The sequence below is a fragment of the Urocampus carinirostris genome, chromosome 13, assembly GCF_059441175.1.
Source record: "Urocampus carinirostris isolate Australia breed hairy pipefish chromosome 13, RoL_Ucar_1.0, whole genome shotgun sequence".
NCBI lineage: Eukaryota > Metazoa > Chordata > Actinopteri > Syngnathiformes > Syngnathidae > Urocampus > Urocampus carinirostris.
Genome location: NC_142361.1, coordinates 40586838 through 40609445, shown reverse-complemented (window position 1 = coordinate 40609445; position 22608 = coordinate 40586838). Strand labels below are relative to the sequence as shown.

General features: G+C 39.4%; 2 protein-coding genes across 3 annotated transcripts in view; both read right to left on the bottom strand.

The window, feature by feature from the left end:
- strn (striatin, calmodulin binding protein) overlaps positions 1-13260 on the bottom strand; it is a 38982-nt gene extending 25722 nt beyond the window's left edge. For both annotated transcript variants that reach the window (XM_088350953.1, XM_088350954.1), the window contains exons 1-2: positions 12895-13260; positions 2355-2458 (exon numbers count right to left, since the gene is read on the bottom strand). In XM_088350953.1, coding sequence (XP_088207079.1) covers positions 2355-2458; positions 12895-13113 — 323 coding nt within the window. In that variant the 5' untranslated portion in view covers positions 13114-13260. The remainder of the gene's footprint in view (positions 1-2354; positions 2459-12894) is intronic.
- Positions 13261-17663: 4403 nt separating this feature from the next.
- heatr5b (HEAT repeat containing 5B) overlaps positions 17664-22608 on the bottom strand; it is a 41516-nt gene continuing 36571 nt past the window's right edge. Inside the window, exons 33-35 of the mRNA XM_088351038.1 lie at positions 21919-22070; positions 20446-20659; positions 17664-18358 (exon numbers count right to left, since the gene is read on the bottom strand). Of these exons, the coding sequence (XP_088207164.1) occupies positions 18051-18358; positions 20446-20659; positions 21919-22070 (674 nt within the window). The 3' untranslated portion in view covers positions 17664-18050. The remainder of the gene's footprint in view (positions 18359-20445; positions 20660-21918; positions 22071-22608) is intronic.

The window sequence follows — 22608 nt, the reverse complement described above, 5'->3', positions numbered from 1 at the left end:
GTGCATTTTTCATCTCTAAATTATGTTGTGTCCCATCGTCTCCCCTGTAACTCTGATAAGAGTTCTTTAGAAAACATCTGCTGGCTATATTTTTGGAAGGAAAACATTCAAGGAGAAGAGTAAGAGGCACTCTTTAATCAACCTTTTTTCAATGTTCTATTATGGTTCACTGATGAGGTCCACCCCGTTTATGCGTATTTTTTGAAATCTTTTAAAACATTTTGATAACATAGTTAATAAACATGTCAACAATTCTTCAGAGTAACCATCGTATATTAGTTTCTTTTTCATTAGTGGCAATGACCAACTTAAGCATAAAATGCCTCCCCCCTATAACTGCCCCCCTCTGTTAATGCTGCACTTTAACAGGGGACATTTGGGGCAAATTGTAAAAAAAAAAAAGGTTACGGAATGACATCCTGAGCTGGGAAAATACAGTTCTCTTCTGGTTTAAAGTCTTTTAGATGTAAAGTCTAAAACTATAAATATTTGACATTTTTACCCAGCTCAAATGGCACTGAATAGGAAGAATGACCCAGATGTTCCAACCACTCTGGAAAAGACTCGGTTTTACAAGAGAAAGTTGTATTATGTGTTCTTGGAAGGCGTAGAGAGTACATATTCGAATGCTGCTGAAACATCCAAGGCATCTGCCTTTTTGAAAACAACATCTTCATCCTTTTTCCACATTCCAATTACAAGCACGAGATTCAGTTTATCGTGGGTCAAAAAATCATGGTCATGTTATTTCAAGGAAAGTTTGTTTTCAGGAAACGATATTTCCCAAGGAGAATACAGACCACAACTGTGGAGTTGACCTCAATTTTGGACAGAAAAAGACCTCTCCGTCAGTGCCCTCATTTTTAGGCTTGTTTATATCAAAATGTGCCAACGTGACTTATTTTGCCAACCCGTTCCCCCAAGACACCAGACAGCTAGAGCCAGGAGAACCTTCTGCCCGAATAAAGTAGACCCCCGGGATACAGCGTCCTCGCCTTACGACGTTTTCACTTTACGGTGTGAGTACAATGTTTTTTTAACGACCAAAAACTTGGTGGTGTTTGTGCTTCTGTTATATCTTGAGGATGCCTGTCTGCCATTGGTCGTTGTCATAAAAATGCTGGTCTGCTATTGGTTTACTTGATTAAAAACAGATATGCTGTTTGCTGAACTACCTCCCACAATGCCTTTCTCTTCATTCAGTTCAGAATCTCATGTGCTTTGTAAAGACTGTGCGATAAAATACTGTATATTGTACTGTAATTATCCACTATGGGTACTAAGGCTTGTAGTGATGCTAAAGGGAGAGCTAAAAACAGGACAACCATGGTAATGAAGCTTGCAATCATCAAGTAATACAAAAAAAAGGCACAATAATCGGTACCTTCGGTAAATTTCATTGCATAACCAATCGATTATTAGGATTATGATTAAATATAATGAAGCGAATGTACCAGCTCAAGTCATGTCACACCAAAGATAACGATTTATTTTACATGTATAGCCATTTATAATGCCATTTATTTATATATTACACATAATACTTAATACTACAATATACTGCTTTGTTTTTTTCATATTTTTATCTGGGGTTCAGAGCCGATTTTCATTGGGGTCGATACCCCACTATACAGCGATTTCAAGTAGCGATCCCCCCCCTCAGAAAGGATTCATTCTGCATCCCAGAAGTCTACACGTATCGCTACCCTCCATAAGTTGCGAGGCTGTAACCAATTGACTATTTTTACAATGGAGGCGATAAAAGCCAGAAAATATTCTAAGGGCATATTAATCCTGCTCAATTTCGAAATGAGTTTCATTTTTCAATCTGCCCTTTCCCCCCCTCCGCATCCACTCGCTACTCCACTAAACCGGCTCAAGTCAGGTCACACCAATTGTATATCAAATGTATTTTTTACTTTACAAGCATTTTTCCCTTATAATGTTGTATAGTCATGTGCATCATACGACACATAAGTAGTCCTCATAATCTACTATTTTGTTATTTTAACATTTGAATCTTGGGTTTCAGAAGGCATGAGCTAACTACCATAGGTTTATATCCTCTTCTCAGATTCACCTTACTATCCCCACCTCAGAACGGATTCATCTCCTATTCTGAAGGTCTACTGTATGTAGAACATCAACAAACTGCAACTGTACACCCTCTTAAATTCCAAGCACTGTTTTCGAAAATTCAACTTGCTGATGAAAGCAAAAGAAGGCGAGACGCCTCCAGGGATTCTTGCCGATGACTCCTACCGCTCAGATTTCTCTGAGCATACATTTATTTCGGGAACAAAGAAAGGATGCGCGCATGTTTGCGGGAGGCTCGACGCTGCGATAGCACTCACCTCTCTTGCTTCAAGGCGTACTCCAACATTTTGATCCTCCTCACCAAATCTTTCTTGAGATTTTCCTGACCTTTCCTCTCTCCTTGGAGGAAGGCGATTTGAGCCTGGAAATACAAGAAAAGACCACGTCAGAAAAGCTGACGATTTGGTTTGCCGACGCGAAATAGGAGTATGGCAAACGTGTCACCTGCTGTATGTATTTGAACTCCTACACGACAACAAAGCCGCCATCCCGTACCTCAATAATACTTTCCTCACACAAATTTTCTTTTAACCAGGGCACTGGCTTGTAGCTGTGCGAAGGGCTAACAATTTAAAATGGATGCATTTTTATTATGTTATTACCAGCCTGTAATTGTTCGAAGTTAAAACAGGCCCAGTCAGCAATGAGGGGCACCGATTTATTGACCTATATTCATTATAGGCTTTTTTGCTTTCTTTTTTAACAAAGGATTTTGGATCGATTGGGATTGTGTATTCAAAGACAGTGATCATGTCCATCATTTCCTAATCCAGTTTCCTAGAAAACCATAATGATCCATCAACGGTAAGCTATTTTTATTAAAAATACCTGCAGAAAGAGAAAATAAGACAGGAAAGAGGGAAAGAAGGAAGGAAAAAATGGATCCTTGGTTGGATTGATTGGTTCAGAAAAATGGGTTAGTATAAAGCAAACACCCTAAAATGGCTCAATTTGTTTGAAGGAATGAAAGACAGAATGGTAAGATGAAATAAGGGAGGAATGAAGGAATGAGTGAAGGAATGAATGAAGGAAGGGATGAAAAAGGAAGGAAAGAATGATTAATGATTAAATAAATAAATGAAGAAATGAATAAAGGAAGGAAGTAACAAAAAGTAAGAAACAAACAAAGCAACAGAGGAGGAAATAAACCTGTAAACAGAAAAGAAAGAAATAAGGAAAGAAAGAAAAAGGAGAAAAAGCGGAAAAAAAAGTTAGGGAGGGAAATAATAAGAAAAAAGGGGTAAAAATAAAGAAGGAAAAAGAAAACAAGAATAGAAAAAAAATGAAAGAATAGGAATACAGTGTAACCTCAGTTTTCGAACGCCTCTCAGTTTGAACAAATCGGAGTCCGACCAAAAATGTCGAGAAATTCTTGCTTCGCTGTTTGATCAAAAAAATCGGAGTTGGAACGCCGGTAATGCCTGAGTGCGTACGCTAGGGTGCGATGCTGAGCGGCGTACGGGTGTAGATGGCTCTTTTCCTGACCGACTCTTATCGCGTGCGGACGTGCTTCGTTTTGCTTTCGCTTTTAATATAGGTGTACCAAGTCTTTTAGCCCCTAATTATGCCTCCCAAGAAAGTCAGTGCAAGCACAAAGTTGCTACAGGTGAAAAAAGAAAAGTAGTGCGTACAACTATTGCATTTAAGAAAGAAATAATAGCAAAATATGAAGGAGGTGTGCGAGTGTCTGATCTTGCTAGGGAATACCCCACCGCCCACCTGCGGCTTCTGCTGACCACCACAAAGGTAAGAAATCCTATTCATAATTCTTTTCTTTATCCTTTTTTTTTTCATTTTTACACGTTCATGTTAGCGTAATCTTTCGTACGGAAGATTACGATAATGCGAACGTACGATTAGCCTGGGTTAGCTTTAGCTTTACGTTGAACATTCAAGGTAAACATTCAGGGTGTTGGAACGCAGCCTCCCTTTCCAATGAACCGCTCACCACTTGTTGTGGAGACTCGGGTGCTAAATGACTTGTAAACGACCCGATTTTTTTATTTTTACACGTTCACGTTAGCGTCATCTTTCGTACGGAAGATTACGATAACGCGAACGTACGATTAGCCTGGGTTAGCTTTATGTTTACGTTAAACATTCAAGGTAAACATTCAGGGTGTGTGAACGGATTAAAACGATTTACATTATTTTTAATGGGATAAATGATTTTGATGATCTAACAAATCGGTTTTCGAACAGGGTTCTGGAACGGATTATGGTCGAGAATCGAGGTTCCACTGTACATAAAAGAAATTAAAAATATGAAGAAAAAAAGAAAAAGAAAAGAAAAGGGAAAGGAAGAAAAAAAGAGAAAAATAGACAGGGTGAGAGAGACAGAAAAATCCAGGGAAGTGAGAGAGACAAAGAAAGTACATTCATATACTATTTTGCATAAAGGTCTATCATCCCAGTAATTGAAAAGCCCCGATTACTTTCTGTTTTGGAGATTGTCATCCCTTTAAAAATATTTTCTTCTTCTTATCTTATCTTGACGTCTGATTGGTCTGAAGGTCAGGCACGGTCCTCTTCTCATCAGAAGACTAATGCAAAACGGACTGGAAAGGTGACGCCGTAAAATTAAAAGAATCGTTTTGGCGGGTCTACCATTTTACAGATGGGGCGATCAGCCATCGGCCGGAAAATTCTGATCCGTGCACGTCTAATTTTGATTGCGTACGACTTTACAAGATTGATTGTATGGCGACCGGTGAGTTTTTCAGGAGGTTAAGGTTACAGCAACTCTCCGGCCAGAATAACATAGAACTCCTGCCGCCTGCATTAGAGTCTATATGCAGAGGACGGAGCGCGTTTGAGTGGGCCGCGTGACGAGTTCCTACGGATCGCCGATGAAGCTGCTGGAGCCCGCAACAATGAGTCACGACTGCACTTCAGTCTGATGCACACTGCAAAAGCATTCCAAATATCCTCTGCTCTTAAAAGCAGGGTTTTCCAACCTTTTTCAAGCCGAGAGCTACTTTTTTGTTACTTATTGGCACAAAGTGCACCTAGTTTGCTTTGCATTTGAAAAAAACTTCTCTTGTTCTACTTACTATTTTGTTACTTTGTTATTACCAGGTTAATTATTGGAGAAACAGAAAGACAGTTTTGCAGTTTATAAGAATTAAGGACATTTTTCCGACTAGTACTTTTATTTTCTCTGGATCTACAAAAAAATGTATAGTATCAAATATTGATATTTCCCATTGTTTGTTTGTTGTCTACCATGCAACTGTGTTTACATTTACACACACACCCAAAAAAACAAAGAGAGCTAGAATGTTCGCCTAAAAATACACTTGATTGTGGATACCAACCTGAGAGATTATTGGTGAGAGTTTCTGTTGATCTGGTTTTAGTTTTGCATCACAGGGATTTTTTTGTGGTAGCGAGGCAAAACCAAAAGAAATGACTACACCTTGATCTTTGTGCCAAAACTGCCACTGTTGGCAATCGGAAGTCACTATTTCAGTGCCAATAACTTTTCCCAAATAAAGCTCTATTATAGAAAAACAAGGGTTGTGGTTATTTAGACATTTCAACTTATTTTTTGTGGTGAGTGGATTACTTAGACCAGCATTTTTCAACTGGTGAGTCAGGACCCAATAGTGGGTCAAAAAGCGGTTTTCAGTGGTTCGTGAAACATTTGCCTTGGTGAAATAATGCGTTTTTTATCAAGGGTCAGTAAAAAGGGTTGATAGACCTTTTTAATGGCCAGATTCAATCACTTTTAAAGGACTTTCAAAACCCATTTTCCAATTTCTCCAGTACCATCATAAGAAAAAAATCTGGTGTATTTTGCAGAGCCGTAAAATATATTTGTGATTTACAGATGCAAATTTTAATGTTGTGTGTGCATTTATCAAGACATAATGTTTAGGTCTTGAGTAAATAGCAAATATATTTCTTTTGGGACAAATTTCTTCTAACACAGGTGTTGGGTAAAAATCACAGCAATATGTAGCTTTCATTTTCACTTGCAGGAAGTTCTTCCCATTAGAATCTACCACTGGAAAACGCGAATCCTTGTACTAATACACATTTCGTAGTGACTTGTTTAGTTGTAGCATGCAGCTGTCCTCTTGAGCGCGACCCATGGGGGCATGACGCTTCAGAGGACGATGCCATACTAACTAATACCAGTTGCCGTTAATCTTGAAGGAAGAAATGCAATGGCAAAAAGAAACCAACCGACAGAAGAGTCAGCGTCACTTGTAAGCAGACTTGTTAAGAATCGTGGCAAAAGCACTTGTAAGCACTACACTAAAACACAACATTAAAATTCAAGCATTCTCAAGGATTTTGAGCACCCACACAAACCATGATTTAAAATATTCAACAGTAGAAGGCAATCATTCACAACAAATACGAATTGACACCCGCCATTTTACACCACAGAAAAAAAAAAAAGTTTAAGGGTGCAACGGTGGGTCCTGAAGTCATGACTTGTTAACCTGAATGCCCATTTTGCACATCCGGTTAGCTACTCCTCTTGCACTATCGGCACTATGGTAAAATACTATACGTAGCCATAATACAATACAACTTTTACTTATATCTGTACATTCGAGGAAACTGTGCGGGTCAGATGTATCGACATTTCGTTCTGTATACACGTGTACTAGAATGACAATAAAGTAGATCTGAATCTGAATACACGTTGAGAACCATCGAGGTAGCTTGCATGAGGAAAAATTAGGAGCACCCCTGCTGAAGTGCAAAAAAATTATTCAATGCTTTGCATTTTTGCAGTGGATAGATGACTTTGACCCTGTCAATTTGTATGTAGCTCGTGTGCTGAAAAAGTGCAAGCGGCCCCGGTCTCGATGGACGCCCCGTGCTACACATCCCTTCCACTGAGGATCCGTTATCCCCCAGCCCAATAATGCGGGCAGTGTGAGTCCGGGATTAAAAGCTTCCTGTGTCTCTTGCAGCCTGGGTTGACTCATGACATTCCTCCTAAGGTTAATGTTTGATCAGGGGTGTAGATGGCAAGCCAGAGATTCACACAACCTCGCTTTTTCTCACCCTCTATGACAGTTCGCAACGCTGGGGGTCTTCTACCAATGCTTGAAGTCAAAAAAGAAAATGTGTTGTTGATATTGTGCCTACGTTAGTTCCCATTCTGAAAAGACACAAATCTGTGTTCATTCTTGTTCCTCACAAAACTTGCATTCATTGACTGCAGTTGATTGCAAATTTGAGTGTGAAAACAAGGTAATCAATGAATAAATAGCGACAACAACGGATTAGAGCTTCAAATAATGATTATTTTCATGCTCGATGAGTCAGTCGAATATTAGGACTTTTTTCTTAAAAAAATGTTTTAATTTCCTGTCCTTTATTCAAATATTGACGTTTTAAACGGACAGAAAAATAGTGCAAAAACCACAGAATATTTTGTAATGTAAAACTATTCAAAAATCCAAGCGTTGGTCAAATAACTGACCATCTAATGTCATGGAATTGGCCATCCCTATCCACACTAGTAATGGGTGCCAATGAACACACACAAGATAGAAAACAATTGAACCTGCCCCTTTGCATCACAACAAAACGACTCTTCAAAACATCACAAAAACATTTTTCCAAAGTTACACAAGTTACAAACTTACTATTATCAAACCAAATACCAGTCAAACATTTAAAATGCGGTTCGACAAGGCTCAGCTCTACTCCATTTCAGAGAATTTCACATGACTGCTATGCTGGTTTGGCTGAATAGTGCTGGTGCAAATCCCGTATATTCAACCCTCGAGATAGGAGGTGGATCCGTTCCGAATTGGGGATTGCAAAACAAAAAAAAAACAATTGCCATCTAGCGGGGAATGCGAACCAATCGTCATGGGATCATCGATTGTTGAAAACGAGGGCAGCCATTTGTGTGCCTCCTTCATATTTTGTGATCATCGTAAGCTTTGTTTCCACGGTTATTATCTTTTTGCTTCTCCTTTAAGCATCGTTCTTTACCGAGTACTCGTGATTTTGAACTGAATGGAAAGAGAAAAGCATTTTTGGAGATAATTCAGCCAATAGCAAAACAGCATTTTTACAACGTCGTGATGCATACCAATAGAAGACCAGCCTTTGGATAACGTCGAGCGATTGCAGACAGTCATATTAGAGACCTGACATATGCAAAAAAAACACATTTGTTGTTGATGTTGTAACCAGGAAAAAGAATGTAAAGAGGGGCTGGAAAACATCTTATACCACACAGTGAAAGAGTTGTAATGCGGGATCGCCGTATCCTGGAAGTCTACTGTATTTAATATGGCAAACAAGCTTTTTGTCAAGCAGCACCGCCCACTCATAGCAACACAACCATCAACACCGTGCCGACCTGATAACTGGCCAAGTACATTCCACACATTCCATCACACTGGCAAGCTACAAAAGTGGAAAAGCCGCATAACTCTGAGAACAAGGCAGGTGCAAAGCATCCATCAGCTCCATTTGTAGTAAACAGTCGGTTGGAATGTTTCTTTGGGAATAAAACTAAACACCGTTACTTAAGTTCGCTGAAGACCATTCTGCTCTGGATTAAATTGTTTTTGAAGGAATTCAAGCTTCTGCACAACACATTGACTGACACACTATGCTCAGTTTAATTCTATTGTGTCAAGCTAAAAAATAGAGCTGCACTCAGATTTCTTGGGTAACTTAATACTTGTATTCTCTGCACTGGCCATCATTTTTATCTGTCCTTTTTTGGTACTTGCACAAGCTTGGGAAAGAAGAAATAAAGAACAATATGAAGAGGTTCTTCCTTCACCATCGTAAACTTTCAGCTTTCATGAGACGGTCATTAGCGGTACCGCAAAGCAGTCGTCGCAATGAAAATGGCCGCTGTGGAAGGATAACAGCCAGTTTGTGTTCTCTCTGAGCATGTTATATGCCTTATGCAACTTTATTTTGCCCAAAGATGGTTAAGATGTTCCGGGGAACGTGGTGCTTTTGTCTGGGCCACTTGTCCACCAGCTTAAAGCCAGACGAATCTTGGGATCGTTTTAAAGCTTATTTTCAGTGAGAAGAAAATGATTTCTATCATGAGGAGGTAACGTAACCTCGAAAAGGGGTGCCCATTAGATCGATTAGAACTACCGGCCAATCACAGAAAAGGTTCATTAGTGCTTTGTTTTTGTTTGGGGCCATGTTGCCAGCTGGTGGCCAATTGCAGCTCGTCACCATGGACATTAACGTTGGTCATGAAGTCCAAGCATAAATTAGAAACTGCCAATTTTGAATGAATGGCCTTTATTGTTAGATTTGAATGAATGCCCTTGATTGTCATCTAAAAATAGTATAACGGAATTGGTGGGCTTCTTCTCTCTGTGCAAAGTAAGACAAATTAAGATAGAAATATGTAAAAGGATAAAAATGTATATACTGTAATATATATTTTACTGTGATAAATATCTGCTGATTAAGAGGTCAAATTAAATGTAGTATATACATTTTGCACAGCATAAGTTTATTAATATACCTTGCAATCTTAAAACAGTTAAGTAATCACACTACAGGAGGGGAGCCCTTACTTTTTCAGCATTGAAGCTACTTCCTAAATCAGTGGTTCTCAACGTGTCTGACTTCAGGACCCACCATTGCACCCTTGTTACAAGCCGTGACCCAAATCAAGAAAACATGTCCACTATCTAAGAAATGAATGTGTGCTAAATAATACAGTTTAATTGCATATTTAAATATGAGCCATTTATTTTCTTTCAATTTACCGGATTGCCCTACAGCAGTAGTTTTATTTATTATTTCTTGCAATAGCATCATTGTGAAAAACCAATGGCGATGTAAAAAAAGACGGACTTGAATTGAGTCACGCCATTGACACTTAAGATATTAGCATGTTGATTTATTTAGATTGGACATATTCCATTTTTTTAAGCAATCTGAACACTCGATTGTGAAAATGAGTGTTTCTTTCAATGCTTGACAGCTCTTAAATCTTCATTTGTTTTAGTTGAGGTACAACTTAAGAAAATGTACAAATAATCTTCATTAAATTTGAAAATAATGTTTTTTTTGCTGTGGGTTGATCGTTTAGCAGATTTAACTTAACGCAGTGAGTTAAAATGAATCGCTCACCCTTTCGTGCAAACATTATCAATATTGACTTTGGATAGTAGTATTTGAGACATTGGTGTCCCCCAATGTATGCACATTTATTCTTTTTGTTTTCCTCAATGCTAAACAGCTCGTCTTTCGGGTTCAAGTCTTTTCGAGAATCAAGTAGAACATCCGAAGTGACGGCTGGCCTGACGATCAATGATAAAACAGCAAGGCCAGATCGACAAACATCCATCATCGAAATTTGACACCGAATACGTCTGGCTGGCATTCTTGCAGCTTTTTAACCGACCATATTAAGCATTCAATTAGCCCCCGCCCCAAAAAAAAGTATAGAAATGGGCCTGGACGCAAGTATTTGGTTTCCATCCGCATAAAGACAGTAACTCGAGTAGCTCCCAAGTACAGTACAGTTTCAGGACTGGCCAGCTAAAGAGGAGTGGCTCTTAACTCTAGCTAACAAGCTTGCTGGGCAACATTCTTGCTAGCTCTCCATCTACCCAAACAAAAAAAAATAAAAGATTTTCTTGAATGGCCTACGTCGAAACAGGAAATGAGTACATAAATTGCTCCTTTGTGCTAGCTGTGGTGCTGGTAACACCACAACAGTATGATCATTTTACAGAGCATTTCATTTCACTGTGTGTAGATGTTTTGATAAAAATTCATGAAATAATCATTCCAGAGCCTGTACCACTTAAAACATCTCCCTCCCACAGTAACTTAATATCATTGAGGCTCATTTATTTCCGTAAATAATGGTTTCAAAACAAGGTGCAAGCAGAGTTCTTTTGTAAATATGTCTTAAAAAACTGCAAACAAAAGATTTACAGATGTAATGCCCGTCAGTGCAGTGAACGCGTTTGAGAGGGAAGGGAGCTTGTTGTGGTGCATAGCTCCACCCACTCCTACTGCTCACCCAATCAAATTGTTCTGTGTGCTTGGCGAGTGTTTGTGGGTAATACCTGTTTGTTGTGCGGGCTTTTATCGTAAAGTGTATCAACAGTAAATATACCCGTTTTAATGAGCTTCTATATAAAAGATTCTCTCGCAATGTACAGCTAAAATAGGGTCTGTTGGTGTGACACCTTGACTGTGCCCTTGATAGACTGGAACGGACAAGAAGCACAATTAAAGACGCTTGAGCTATGCATGCACCAAATCTGATATAGATCTTAATAAATTTGGACCGCTACAGAGGAATTTACATAAAAAAACAATTATTATGCCTTATGTACTCAAAAGCCATAGGTCCCCAAAACCTGCTATACGCGCTACAGCACATTACATATTGACTACGTGGTCAGGTATTTGAAGTCGGCTATAAACTGGTTGCATTTTCATCATCGCCGTAAAACATTGCTTTATCAAAGCGTATTCTTCTTTGCTTGTCATGAATGAGAATAGCTTATGAATTACCTATATTTCTTGTTGACAATATCTGTATTTTATTTGTTATGGCAAGGGGAACTACCTCATGCGCTGTCCCTTCTCAAGGTTTCTCCATTTTCCTCATGTTGATGTTTTGGAGTTTTTCCTTGCCCTCATGCAGGTTTTAGATCAGGGGATGCTGTCATAATGGTCTGTAGTGCAGCCCTTTGAGACTCTTTGTGATTAAGGGTGTCACAAATAAACATGACTTGACCATATTTTGCGAGGAAGGTGCTTTTGAATTAACTGACATCTTCTAGATAAATTTCAAAAGGTGTATCTTCAAGTCTGGAAGAAGATGTCCTTTCAGATTTCACCTTTTAACGAAATAAACATCTTTTACACGTCCTTTAAACATCATTTGAACGTCCCCCGAGATTTGATCTGCAAACTCAGTGGAACTTTTTCAATCTAGGCTTCTAACACATTTCTATTCTATAGCTTATGAATGACCTATATTTTATGTTGACAATATCTGTGTATTAATTGTTATTACAGCATCCATTGCAGCCTGGTCATCCTGAAAGGGGGATGACCTCATGTGAGGTCCCTTCTCAAGGTTTCTTCATTTTCCTCAGGTTTTTGAGTTTTTCCTTGCCCTCTTGTAGGTTTTAGATCAGGGGATGGTGTCATAAGAGTTGATATTGACTCTTTGTGATTAAGGGCGTCACAAATAAACATTATTTGACCATATTTTGGTAGGATGGTGCTTTTGAATTGAATTTTTAGCCACATTTCAAGCCTGAAAAGGGATTTCCATTCGTCACAAAACCAGGATGTAGTTTGGAAGTCTTTTAAACATATTTCCAACCAGTTTTAAATCTGAAGACATTTTTGAAATCTTTTGGACGCCTTTTAAAGCACATTTTGGTAGGTGAGCGCATTCAAATGGACTGACATCTCTCAGACACGATGTTAAAGACGATTTTAAGCCGTGTTTTCAAAAATAACTGAATAAAAACGTGAAATGAAAGATCTTTTGAACGTCCGTGAAAGCAGTTGGAGCTGGGCGGGGTAGCGCCCACTTAGTAGTTAGTTAGCCGTGATTGTTAGTAGACGGCAAGTCGCTTACTTAGATTTAAACTATATTTTTCAAACGGAATGAAATAGAACGGCAGTCCGAGAGCGGTTTCGAAGAGGGTTCGCTGTTCTTGCGGGTCAGCGCTATAGCATTTTAGCTAGCATGCTAAAGCTAACAAGCTAGCCCGGTCATCACAGAAAAGCGACAGCAAAAGGCGAAAAACGGCACTTTGGTCGACGCCATTCAAAAGTCGAAGGCGCTACCTGGAGTTCGGCTCTCTCCACGTCCCACTGCGCCCGCTCCACCTCGAAGCGGGCCCACTCGTGCTGCAGGAAGTGTAAGATCCCCGGGATACTGTAGTGAGCCCTCGCCGCGTCCCCCGCGTCGCCGTCGGCCTTGGGAGCCCCCCCACCGCCGCCGCCGGTGACCACCGAGTTGTTATTGTTGTTGAAGAAGACGCCGGGGCCCGCCTGCTCGTCCATGGCCGCTGAAGGCAACGCCGCGTCGGCGTTTCTGTCGACAAAAATGAAGTGGAACGGCCGCCGAAGCTTCGACGGACCGCGGTACCGTCTTCTCCGCTCCGGGGAAACGATTTGCTTTCTGACAGCTAGCTGTCATTGGGTGACGTCAGCTCCAAGACCACGCCTACAAAGGGGAGGGACCCAATGACTTCTTTTTTTGTGACGTAAGACTCCTAACATTTTTTAAAGGGACAGTGTATAACATTTACTGCCTCTTAGTTGTACAAAAAATAATTTAATTTTGTAGAAACAACAAAAATAATTTGAATATAAGGTGAAATACATAATGTATCACATCAATGTTAAATTTTATTTAAAAAAAGTATAGGTCGTTCATATATTGGAATCCCTACTTAGAGTCGCCGCCATGTTTTTCTGGGAACTTGCTACTGCACTGTCCTCAAAGGCACTGCTTTTTAGTCGCATTAGACAAAACATTGCCATCCATTGGTCAAATATTTCACACTGGGCCTTTAAAGGGACAGTGTTTAATATTCAGTGCCTCCAAGACTCATTCAAAAAATAACAAAAAATGATTTGAATTTCAGGAAAAAAATACATAAACTATCATACCAATGTTCATTTTTTTATAAAATAAATCACAGGTCAAAACATTTGTGTTTCTTTTACATTGTGGAATCTTTACCTAAGGTCACCTCTGTGTTTGTCTACCGACTTGCTGCTACGCTGTGCTCTGTGGCATTGGTTTTCATTCACATTAGACAACATCTAGCGGTCAAATATTACACACTGAGGCTTTAAAGGGGCAGTGTGTAATATTCAGTGCCTCCTAGTGTTACCAAAACCTCAATTCAGTAAAAACAAACATTGATTTGAATACTAGGCAAAATACATACTTTATGATGGTTTTGATGAGTTATCATTAAAGAAAAATCACAGAGAAAAAAACATTTCAAGATAAATAGTTTTACTTCTATGTAAAATACATTGTTTATGATTAAATAAGACAAATGTAGTAACACCGAGCTAAACCACCAAAGAAGGAACGTAACCACAGTGGACGTATAACTGAAGCTCGAATTCCTTCTCTGAATGGTGAAAAGTGCTAAAGTACATTGCAATGTATTGAGCTCATGTACCGATAAATTCGCAAACATACAGTACATAAACTTCACATCTGTTTGAAGTATTACTACGTGTAGTTGTTCATACATCATATACTTTTAGAAATGTACGGCATTGGCTTGTTAATTCTACAACCAGGATGAAGATGGATTAGAACAGGGGTGTCAAAGTGTTTTAGCTGGGGGTCATGAAAAAAAAATCACTGAAAGCCAGATTAGGAGATTTAAGAGAAAGAGAGAAAAGGGGGAAGAAAAAGAAAGAGATAAAAAGAGAGAGAGAGAGAATAAATGAGAACAAGATAAAAAAAAGAGAGAGAGAGAACAAGAAAGAGAAGGAAAGAGTGAGAGAAAATGGGAGGGAGGGGAAACAGAGAGCACAAACGAGAAAGAAAAAAGTAGAGATGAAGTGAAAGAGAGAGAGAAAAAAGAGAATTAAATAAAAGAAATAGAAAGGTAGAGAGAGACAAAAAGAAGGGGAGAAAGCGTGAGAGAAAAAGAATGAGAGAACAGAAATAAAGAGCGAAAGAGTGATCAGGAGAAAGAAAGTGAGAGAGGGTCAAGAACAAAGAAAGACTGTAAGAAAAAGAGAAAAAAAAGATGAATGGGGAAAAAAAGGCAGAGTACGAGTGGGTGAGGGTAAAAAGAAAAGAGAGAGAAAAGAAGAGGGTAAGAAAGAAAGAAAAAAAGAAAGATAAAAACAAAGAAATACAGTTCAAGTTGCTATGCGAGTGGTGCCAAGCTCTAGCGACATTAAGTGGACTCATTTAAAACTGTAGCTCTTTTTCTCTTGTGCTTCTCAGTGTTGTCTCGCAGACTGGATTAAAACCCCCAGAGGGCCTGATCCTGGCCCGCGGGTCGCATGCTTGACACATGTGAATAAGAACATGCACTCGTCTTGAGTCAGCCATTTTGTTAAACTATTACTGATAACCAGATTAAAGAAGAGGAAGTGACAATAAAAATTGGAAGTCTGTAAAGAACACGTCTTAATGAACTCACATGCGTTTTAGCCTGGTATTACATTTTAAACACAATAACATATGTATTAAACAAAAACATTATGGCAAGGACAACACAAATATACATGTTAAGAAAAAGTGACATTTGATTTACCTTTGATGTGACTTAAGCTGGTATAGCGGAGTAGCGAGTGGATGCGGATAGGGACAGACGATTAGATATGAGACATATTTTGAAATGTCCACGTGGAAAAATGATCCAGTACCCTTTAGAAGATTTCCTTGATTAAATGGCCTTCTTCTTTTTAATAATAGTCCTGATCGTTGATCGGTAACTGCCATATTCCTTCACAAGAGTAATGATTCATTTGGTGTCTTAATATTTACTTACTTATTTTTGTATTTGATTCCGTATTTAGAATCCCTATACCTGTTCATTTAGGGTTATGTGTTGTTTCCATATTTTATAAGTATTTTGAACTTTTCAAATTGTGTACGCCGTATTTCATTTTTTGTACGTGAATATTTGAACAAATATATACAATAAATACAGTGATACGTGTAATAAGCAACACAAAATTGACTGCGGGTGGGAAAAATGATTAAGGAAGATGCCAAAAGAATTGTTTGGTTTTTAAAACTCGTTTTTTACAACTTTTTATTCTTTATTTATCTTTTTATTCTACTCAGCCTGGAGTCTGAGTAAATAGGTGCCGCATGATGTTTGTATGATTTATTATTACTTAATATGGCGATTTAAAATCATAAGTGAGGGGACGTTGACAAATATGAAATCATAGTTTATATATATATACATATATATATATATATATATATATATATCCCACTTTCTGACTTCAGCTGTCGTTCGGTGATCACTTAAGCCACACCCATGTGTTTTTGTGACGTCACTCCCGTTACACTATTTTTATTGTGTTAAATTTATCTTCATTCATGAATTAAGATGTATTTGTTTCCTCTTTTATTACCTCAGTGTTGTTTTTGTTTTGGAATACATATTTTATATCCGTTTTTATTTCACTATCTGACAACGTGCCGTGGATGGATGACGTCAGCAAAGGCCGCGCCCACTCCTTGTTTGGGTGAAATCTACGTTTAACTGATATTCGTCGTATTTATATTTTTGTCTTTAAATCATTACCAGTTATTTTCGTATACTTGGTTTGTTTCATTCATTTGAATTTATTTTAGATTTTTTTTTTTAATATGCCTATTTATTTCACTTTCTGACAGCGAGCTGCCATTGGGTGACGTCAGTGCACGGGTAACACAACATATTAAGGGGGCGGGACCTTATTTAGTGACGTATCCTCTGTCTAAAACAAATTATATATATATATATATATTTATATATATATATATATATATATATACATATATATAATTGACATTGATATTTATCTGTGTTTGCATATTATTTAATTTTTCCTCTTTTTATACATGATTGAAAGATTTTTGTTTTGGTAATTACTTTCAGAAACAATATTCTAGACCGTTTTTTCATTTCCACTTTTATTGTCTCGGCACCTGGGCCACGCCCACATGTTAAGACAGAAAACAAAAATCAATAAACAACATTTTATTCTTTCCATAAATCCTCGTTTACCTTCCAAAACGATCCATTCAACGTAAGAAATCACAATCTTTTGTCGCCAATTTTGTTTAATCATTTTGGTTTTAACATATTTAAAATGAAACCACATACACTTCATAATTGATTTGAGTGAGACCATAACAAAGACTCTAAAAATATATTTAGTTGGAATACTTCTATTCAAATAAAATGGATGGAAACTAAAAAGGTGAAATCATGTCAATAGAATATAGGTACGTATTAGAGATGTGATATGATATAAAAAGAAATAAATGTACACCACTGTCAGAGAAAATGAGAATAGTGTGATAAACATATTTATTTTCTTTCAATGCAATAAAATAAACAGGAAGTCCTGTTTATTTATTCAGCCCTTAATCACAGTCTCAAAGGGCTGTACAGACGACAGACTAAAATCGGAGACTTGTAATATTTCAGTGGATTTGTGATCAATCCAGAATCCAGTGTTTTTTTTTATTGCACTACAGAAAATAAACTATTTATAGTACACACGATATCCTGTTTTTGTCTGAAATATCTGTGTTACCAGTTGCATGGAAATTCAGGTCAAAGTCAAACAACAAATAAGACTCATTTGTTTACAATATAATGGTACTGTGTACCTGACTTGTTAACCTGACTGCCCATCTTGCACATCTGGTTAGCGTCTCTTCTTGCACTATCGGCACTATGGTAAATAACACAATACAGCTTTATTTATATCTGTACACTGAAGGACACTGAGGGAAACTGTGGGAGTCAGATCCATCGACATTTCGTTCTGTATACACGTGTACTAGAATGACAATAAAGTAGATCTGAATCTGAATCTGAATCTGAATCTGAATTTACAAGGACAATCTTTATATGTAACATTCAAAGGCATATTAATAATGATAATACTCAATATAACCATTTTTGTATTATATGACTTGACGAGGCTCTGGTTTGTGTGCTGTACTTGAAAATAAATACAATGATGACGTTTGATAACAATCCAAAACAGGGTTAGCGAAATAACAGACAAACAAAAAAACCTATTGTCAGGAGCCGAGATAAAATACAAATCTCGTATAAGCCTTAAAAGGAAGGAAAGACATACCGTATAAGTCTATAATCACAGGAAAACGTGAGGAATGTTTGTCGCCCTATTTTTCCATTATCAAACATTATTGATAAAGTGCCAAGGAGCCACTAGGGTGCGTCAAAGAGCCGATGCGCCTGTTACCGAGCCCCGGTTTAGAAGAAGTTGGTTTTAAGTTTGATGGTGGGTGCGACTTGCACGGCGGGCTGCGCTTGCCTGGCGGCATCTCTAGCTTTGTTGCTAGCTTGGTTGGCGCGAACGGCCGATTCTAGCCGCGTTTTGAGGTCGGGGGCGGCGCCGATGACCGTCTTGAAGGCGGCCGGGTACAGAGGTCCGATCCGCATCAGGTTCTGGAGGGCAAAATCGTGGAGGCCTTTGGAGTCTCGGGGTGCGGAAGAAACGGCATTTTGGTCCAGGAGATAGGAGATGAGGGTTGGCACGAGGAGCGCTAGCAACTGGACCCCTGAGGGAGCGTGAAAATCCATCAGGAAAACAAATGGAGAGGACATTTTTGCATCCTACTTCTCATAGCAAGTTTACAAGTTGTGCTGGTATATGGCTAGCCCAACGCATACACCTAATCTGTAGGTGGATGGGAAAAACAGTGACATCCACAATATATGGATGGATGGATACAACATTGGCTTACAGTATATATGGATGGATGGATGGATACAACTTTGGTTTCCACTATATATGAATGCCAAGAACTGTAGCAATTTTGCCTTGGCGGCAGGAAATAAAAGGGAAAAAAAATCAACAAAACACAGGGGCGTTTTAATCAGTAAGGCTGAGTTTTTGTTCATCATTTGTCACTGTAGCACATTCCCACACTGCTTTGTGGCCCCCCAAAAATATATAAATAGTATATTGTGGGAAAATTAATTATTTGTATTATTTATTTATCTGTTTATATTTCATTTTTTAGTTTACTTGTTTTACTTGACTCTGGTACTGTAACTAAAGATACAGGGACAATGAGATAAATCTCAATGCCTTTATACATGTTATTTATATCACTGGTTACAGTCCAGTGATCTCACCACCCTGACCTGGGTTCCATGTTTTGCAGTAATACAGTAAAACGGGGTTTCACCTGGGGCAGTATGGCGGCACAGTAGTTAGCGCGTGTGCAGCACAGTTCTGAGGTCATGGGTTCAAATCCAGCTACAAGGCTGTGCGGAGTTTGCATGTTCTCCCCGTGCTTGCGTGGGTTTCCTCCAGGCACTCCGGTTTCCTCCCACATTCCAAAGACATGCGTTTCAGGTGAATTGGCCGGTCCAAATTGTCCCTAGGTGTGAATGAGCGAGTGAGTTGTCTGTCCCTGTGTGCCCTGGCTGGCTGGCAACCAGTTTAGGGTGTCCCCTACCCACTGCCCCGAGATGGCTGCACCCCCGCGACCCTACTGAGGTTAGGACAGTTAGTTCTTTGTTCCTTTATCTCTTTGTTTCCTTATCCTCACTGTAAATGTGGAACTGGAGTCGTTGTCACAGCATATCCCATGTTGTAACAATGACAATATAGGCATATTTTATTCTATTCTATTCTATTCTATTCTAAGCGGTGCAGATAATGGAATGGAATGGGGTTTCACCAAGATTTTTCATTTAAATTTCTTCATTTCTTCAGGTTTCTTCATTTTTCTCATGATGAGGTTTTTGAGTTTTCCCTTGCCCTCGTGTAGGTTTTAGATCAAGGGATGGTGAAATAATAGTCTGTAGTTTGCAATAGTCTTTGGTCTGTGCAGCCCTTTGAGACTTTTCAAGACCACATCCAATGACATTTAAGACTGCACCTTTTTCACACCTATTCTCGAGTACATTTATGAAATAATGCAAAAGAATAATTCCATAAGACAAGGCCAAGTAGCGGTTCCCATCCCAAAGTTATTCCGACGACAACAGTGGGTCAGAGACTATACGTAAAATCGGGATTTCCCGACATTGCACGTATCGGGCAGAGATCGATAAAGTCGGAGAAAATGAATTTTAGGACGCATCATCACATACTTTTGTTAGTTTACGTATTATACAGTTATTAGCATGCAGATAAACATGTGTTAGCCTGGAGAGGGATAGGGGCCACCAGGCTGTACTTGCTCAAGACACACCACCGGAAATGGTGCCGCAACCGACCAAATAAACCAAATTGAAAAACCTTTCAAGGTCTTAGTTTGTGGTCATCAAATTCAAGTCTTTTTCAAGCTGCCCTGAAACCGGCTGGAAACTAGCTGAGGGTGGCCCCTGCCCGCTGCCCAAAGTCAGCCGGGATGGGCTCCGGCACCCCCGCGACCCTACTGAGGAGAAGCCGTGCAGATGGATGGAAGACCACGCGGAAATCGTGTAAAATGTCACGAAGAACGTGCACCCAAACTTCGGAGTTAGCTCAACAAAATCTGTTGGTCGACATCAAAAGGAAATGCACGGATATTAATAGAACAAAATAGTAAAAAGAAAAATTCCAGTCAGCTGCATTAAGCTCACGAAAATAAGTGCCACTTAAAGGAGGTCAAAAACACATTAGCCATCCATTAGCCAGAAAGACACTCACGGTTCTGCTCTTCACCCATGCCGACCAGATTCTCCAGAACCTTGATGCCCTCCTGGACCGCCTGCAGCTCGGCCGCATTTTGAGGCCGACTACGTTCCACCCCCTTCAGTTGCTCCACCATTAAAGGAGCCAAAGCGTGAATGTACGGGGTGGACAGTTGACGGTTCGGGTGTTGGAACACCGACAATAGCAGCTGGTAGCATCGGCCTCGGACCTTGAGGGAGGGGGGAGACAAAAAGGATTTACAATCGAGACGATTTGAGTGTAAGCTGCTATTACAAACGGCATTTTTACTTTGAAAGGGAGCAGGCGTGCGTACCAGGCCGCCACCCTCTGCGACTTCAGGAACACTTTAGCGGTGTGGCCAGATTAGGGTTGACTCGGAAGAAAAAAACAAACCTTCCTTTCTTTTTTTTTTAACAAACACCCATATTTTCATAAGGCGCACATAAAAGTCTGAGATTTTCTTTGAAAAGAGCGGCGTGCCCGATCATACCGTGCGCCCTGTGTGTCACGTGAAGTGACGGGCTCTGTCCTTAGGGTTGGGCGCCCGCCCCCGAGACCGGGAGCTCACAGGTTCAAACAGTTTTAGGTGAAATCCCATCGTTCACATTTCCAACAAAATGTGACTTCTGTGCGTCTCCTGCGACTTTTAAACATCTTCTGTGTCCCGTGTGTGCAAGAGAAGAGACACAAAATCACATGCAATTTGCAGAAGTACTCATGGATGCTCACGCCGTCGCTTATCTGGCAATTTGAAAGTTATTGGGATCGGCTTGGTGCTTTGGTTTTAGGAAACGCTGTCGTTATTCCACCCGGACTACCGTGGCGCAGAAATTTACAGCGTATTATCATGAAAAGAATGGACTGTCGACGCTTGGGCTAACGCAGGAGTTGGGAAGTGTGTGTGTATATACATTTATACATATATATCTTTATCACGTCCTTACATTTTTAGGACTTAGAAATTAGACTTTATATTATGTTTTAACCTATACTGTTTGTGGACAATATCTCTATATTATTTGTGATTGGAACATCCTTTGCTGTCTGGTAATCCTGAAAGAGGGATGCCACATGTGCGGTCCCTTCTCAAGGTTTCTTCATTTTCCTCATGTTAAGGTTTTCGAGTTTTTCCTTGCCCTCATGTAGGTTTTAGATCAGGTGATGCTGTCATAATAGTCTGTAGTAACACTCTGTGCAGCCCTTTGAGACTCCTTGTGATTAAGGGCGTCACAAATAAACATGACATGACTGGACTTATAATGACTTCCAAGGATCTGCAGGAACCCTGGATTATGAGGATTCTCCTTCCTTTTCCAGATCAAAAAACTGTTGCCGTGCTCCGAAAATGGGAATGAGCTTTGTATGAAAACGAAACTCGCTTCTTCAGATGAATGAATCCATCAATTTGTCATTGAAATAGAGGAGAAGAGGTCCTAAAATTGTCTACATTCAATTCCAGGCACTTACCAATGGATCGGTGGAGTTGAGGGCATTCCGGAAACATTCCATGCAACCTTTTTGCAAGACGCTAACTCCGGCTAGCTCGTTGCTAGCCGACAGCAGGAAAAGTGTCATGGCCGTCAGCATGCTGATCTCATCCAGATCCGGCCTGGACTCGTCTGAAGAGAAAGACAAATAGCTTCATGGTTTTACAGATATAATCAAATCTACAGAAAATAGCGACCCAGTCTTATAATCAGGGTTCCCCCAGGATTTTCCGTTCAAGATGTAGACTTTTCAAGACCTTTTCAAGACTACAACCAATGAAATTTAAGACCATACAAAATGCTGGTCTCCTACGGTACTCATATGCTATTGGCTGAACGAAGTCTCGCAACGTCGGTGATACAGTACTGTATTTTCTTGCACTTGTTTTTTATTGACTTTGGGTCCCAGGGCTTGTAGTGATGCTAAAGAGAGAAGCAAGCACATAACCATGGAAACCTAGCTTGAAAAGGAAAACGATCAATTGTAATGTAACACGTTAAATGTCCGACAAGATTAATAGTGGCATCCTGATGCTGCAAGATCATTTTCAATAAGTAATAGTATATAGATAATTATTATTAAATTAACAGTAAAAAAAAACACTAGACAAAGATTGTGTACTAATGACAAAAGATCATAAAGCATCAGAAACCAGTGTTGTTTTTTTCT